This window comes from the organism of the source record quoted next, unplaced genomic scaffold (genome assembly GCF_019419815.1).
Source record: "Pyrus x bretschneideri cultivar Hongxiangsu unplaced genomic scaffold, Pyrus_bretschneideri_v1 Contig39, whole genome shotgun sequence".
Lineage (NCBI taxonomy): Eukaryota > Viridiplantae > Streptophyta > Magnoliopsida > Rosales > Rosaceae > Pyrus > Pyrus x bretschneideri.
Window position 1 is genome coordinate 4,453,512 of NW_025999712.1, and position 3,864 is coordinate 4,457,375.

The 3,864-nt window shown below is 34.6% G+C and overlaps 1 protein-coding gene across 1 annotated transcript; it reads right to left on the reverse strand.

Moving 5' to 3' along the window:
• Nucleotides 1-227: 227 nt before the first annotated feature.
• On the reverse strand, nt 228-3,536 carry LOC103930715 (beta-glucosidase 12-like). Its single transcript, XM_048564751.1, has 13 exons — nt 3,332-3,536; nt 3,074-3,143; nt 2,839-2,897; nt 2,626-2,701; nt 2,417-2,494; nt 2,169-2,256; nt 1,812-2,067; nt 1,531-1,646; nt 1,222-1,439; nt 1,096-1,127; nt 899-1,001; nt 620-728; nt 228-535 (listed from the first exon to the last, which is right to left on the reverse strand). Exons 1-13 carry the CDS (start codon nt 3,509-3,511, stop codon nt 307-309), a joined length of 1,614 nt encoding a protein of 537 aa, XP_048420708.1. The 5' UTR covers nt 3,512-3,536; the 3' UTR covers nt 228-306.
• Between the last annotated feature and the right edge of the window lie 328 nt (nt 3,537-3,864).

The window sequence follows — 3,864 nt, forward strand, 5'->3', positions numbered from 1 at the left end:
TATAATGTGGCCTAAGGCCATTGATTATCTATGGCAACTTTTTGGTCAAAGTCTACTGAGGGTAAGTGTACAATTTAATTGAATACTCAACATTCAAAAACATTTATTTTCATAAATAGTATATTACATTCATATGTAATTCAACTGCGGAAGAGGCACTAGCCATATTGGCAGTACAAATATAGAGAGACACACACTAATAACATATACAACAAACTCATAACGAGTTGTTGCAACTTATTCCAAATTAGAAGGAGTGAAGTTGAAAAAACTAAAAACAAGCCCCACAACATTCATCATTTGAAGTTACACTTGATAGAGAAAATCAGTGTCTCCAACATTATTGGCCAAAATATTTGAACTTCCTTTGCGCTTATTGAGGAAATTTTTGAACCAATAGGTCGAAAGTTTTGGGTGCCTTTGGAGTCCATCAAAATCCACATAGTTAATACCAAATCGAACTGTGTAACCTTCACTCCATTGAAAGTTGTCTAAAATTGCCCATGCAAAGTATCCTTTCACATTACTACCCTTCCTGCACCACAAAATAAATAAATTATGACTTGATATCACTATAAAATGCAATATAGTCCTAAATAGTATTTCAACAAGCACTTACTTGATTGCTGCTTGAAGGTAACAAAGGTGGCGATTGTAGTAGTCAGTCCTATTGGGATCATGGAGGGCTTCCTCTAGTGATAAGGTGGAATCATTGAACTCATCAACGCCTGCAATATAATTCATTACCTATGTATTTAGTACTTTCTCTCAAAAAGAGAGATGTAGTTGGTTTTAAATTTAGATTTGGAATTACTCATCTGTATTTTACATCAATATATACATATATATGTCAAAAATTAAAAAGTGAAATTAAGTGAGGCTTAAAAGCGTCAATTACCATTCTCAGTAATGTAAATGATTGGATCACCATACTTATTCTTCGTGTAGAGTACAAAATCATGAATTCCTTTTGGATAAACATATAACCAGTCCGAAGCAGCCTGTAATACCATTTGAAGATATTTGAGATGGTTAGGAATTTTATAAAATTAATCCTCCAAATACAAATAACTTAACCTGAAATTTGATGTGTACCTGAGGACCAATAGGAATGCCATCAAGTTCAGCTGCCATAACATAAATGAATGCGATCAATATTAGAATGTAATAATTCCAAGATATTAAATAATTAGTCGATAAAAGGTTTTCATTTGTACTCACTCATTGTAATAACATGTGGATCGTATAAGTAACTTGCAGGTTTAGAATAATTCTTAGGTACATCAGTTGCATATAGAGCAGTATAATAGTTCAATCCAACAAAATCAAAAGACCCAGTTAACATCTTGGATTCTTCTTCCGTGAATTTTGGCAATCGTTCTCTAACAAGGTATTGCATGGTGTACGGGTAGTCACCTCTTGTAATTGGATCCATAAACCTACAAAGATGTGAAAATTCCAATAATCAACTTTACAAATCATAAAAAACAAATATAACCCACTTGATTTATAGATTAATAATACACTTGCCATCCAAACATAAAATCCATAGCTCGATTTGCAGCATCTATATCTTCCTTTGCATCTGAAGCAGGCTCAAACCAATGTGACAGTAATGTTATTCCTATCACCCCATTTTGATATGCCTATAAAGAAAATTCAGAAAATGATTTGATGTAGTGCCATACAAACTCCAAACTGTTTACCTCACTATACAAAAGGTTTCCTCTTGTGGTGGAACCTAATATTAGTGACACATAAAGATTTCAGACCAAAAAAAAAAAGGGAACTAACTAGTTAATTCATTATACCTGAAATTTATCTTTGTACACTTTTACAACAGCTGCATGAGCAAGGAGTTGGTAATGTGTTACCAAATAGGGTTCAGTAGCCGAATCTCCACCAAGGCAGGTTGGGTCTTGCCAAGCAGAGCATCGACCCGGTGCGTAGATCCCGATTGTATATCCATGGTTACTAAAGGTATATGGCTCATTCAACGTGATCCAATGCTTCACCCGATCACCAAAATGTGAAAAACAAAGTTCTGCGTAGTCTTTAAAGTCATCGCTGTGTGTCCAAATTTCAAAAAAAATTTGTTAGATGTGGTACGTTTTATTTAATTAAGCAAATGATCAATATTGCACTTAAGATAAAATTTGTTTACTTACACAATACGAGGGCTTAAGAAACCACCATATGCATCTTCTAACGCTTGGGGAACATCCCAGTGAAAGATTGTCACAAATGGTTGTATGCCTATTTATAACATTATCGGAACGAGAAAAAAAAATTAATAGTTTGATTCAATATTGTTTTATGAGTGCACGTTATTAAACTCTAATTATATATTAATGGATGGGATGATATATGAGATTAGTTGGGATGGATGATATATGAGATTAGGTAGCTTTATCACCATTGCGAAGGAGTTCATTGATGAGATTGTCGTAGTATTCAATTCCTTTCCTGTTGACACCCCCACTTAGCGTGCCATCTAATAATTAGAACAAAATAATCAAGTGAGTTAATACCTATCTATATATCGAAATCGAATTAAGTAAAACAGGTTAATCGATGAAGTAATTGGTCCCAAATCAAGTATATGGATGCGGATGTCAACATTACTTGGTAACAATCTGGACCATGAGATAGAGAACCTATAAGCATCCAACTTCATATCCTTCATAATTGCTACATCTTTCTGTAATGACAAGAAAGGCATACATAATTATAAGAAAGAAGCTAAAAATTAATTAAGGCTCACATGTTCAATGTGCTCTTCAACTTCATAGTGGAAATTTAGGGTTTGGAGAATAATATTATTCCTTGATTAACAACCTTATAGAGGTGGTATTGATCAATGGCTACATCTCCATTGCTGCGATCATCGATTTTTTCTGTCATTAACCATAGAAGTTTTTATTAATTAGAGAATAAAGATGGTAGGAATCATAGAATGAGAACTATTATATATGTCCATGTAGTGCATGTATAGTCCATATGTATCGAAAAATATAGAGACATATACTACATGCCCAAGGGTATTTGATGATAATATGTAGAAGACTATAACCTGGATGGTCGTGGGTGAAGGTGTCCCATATGCTTGGTCCTCTACCATCTACGTTCCATGCACCTTCTACCTGAAATATGCATATGCACATTCAAACTGAAGATGTCAATATTCATGCTTGGAATCAAACCGAAATGTGCATGTGCATATATATGCTGTAGTTTTTCTAACATTGAAATCAAATTAGACCTATGTGATTATATGAAACTCAAATTAATTAAAGGGTAATTAAATAGCTAAGCCCTAGCAGGGACTGGCCTGGTAAGCTGCTGTAGATCCACCAAAGACAAACCCTGGTTTTAGAGCATCAAACTTGGTCCTGTCAAGTGAGTTACAGACAATGGGTTTATCTGGCTTAGCAGCTTTGGTGTTTGTCAATGCGAAGCCATTGAGTAGCAAGACACACAAGAGCAAAGAGCCTAACTCATGCATTGCCATAGTTAACTGGAGGGGTTTTGGTGATCGAGATAGCTAGGTTGGTTCTTCCCTGCATATTGCATGGGGTTTATATAGAGGGCTACGTACCACGTCTAAACGTGAGAATAATTGATAAGCATTTATTTACTAAAATTTGATAAACACGTGCAGGCTTTAAAAAAGTGAAGACCACCTAAAAGTCCAAAGCAAAATATACTTTTGTAACAATAATAATGAAATATGAATACTGTTGGGATAATACATATTTATACAAAAAACTAAATATACTTTTGTTGTGACATCCCACATCGCCCAGGGTAGTGATCCTTAAATGTATATTCCCATCCTTACCTAGCACGAGGCCTTTTGGGAGC

Coding starts and splice junctions, on each gene's coding strand:
- LOC103930715 (XM_048564751.1), bottom strand. CDS start 3,511: ATGGCAATGCATGAGTTAGGCTCTTTGCTCTTGTGTGTCTTGCTACTC. Junction 1,128..1,221: donor TCCACATGTTATTACAATGA/GTGAGTACAAAT, acceptor ATGTTATGGCAG/CTGAACTTGATGGCATTCCT. Junction 1,002..1,095: donor GCATTCCTATTGGTCCTCAG/GTACACATCAAA, acceptor ATGGTATTACAG/GCTGCTTCGGACTGGTTATA.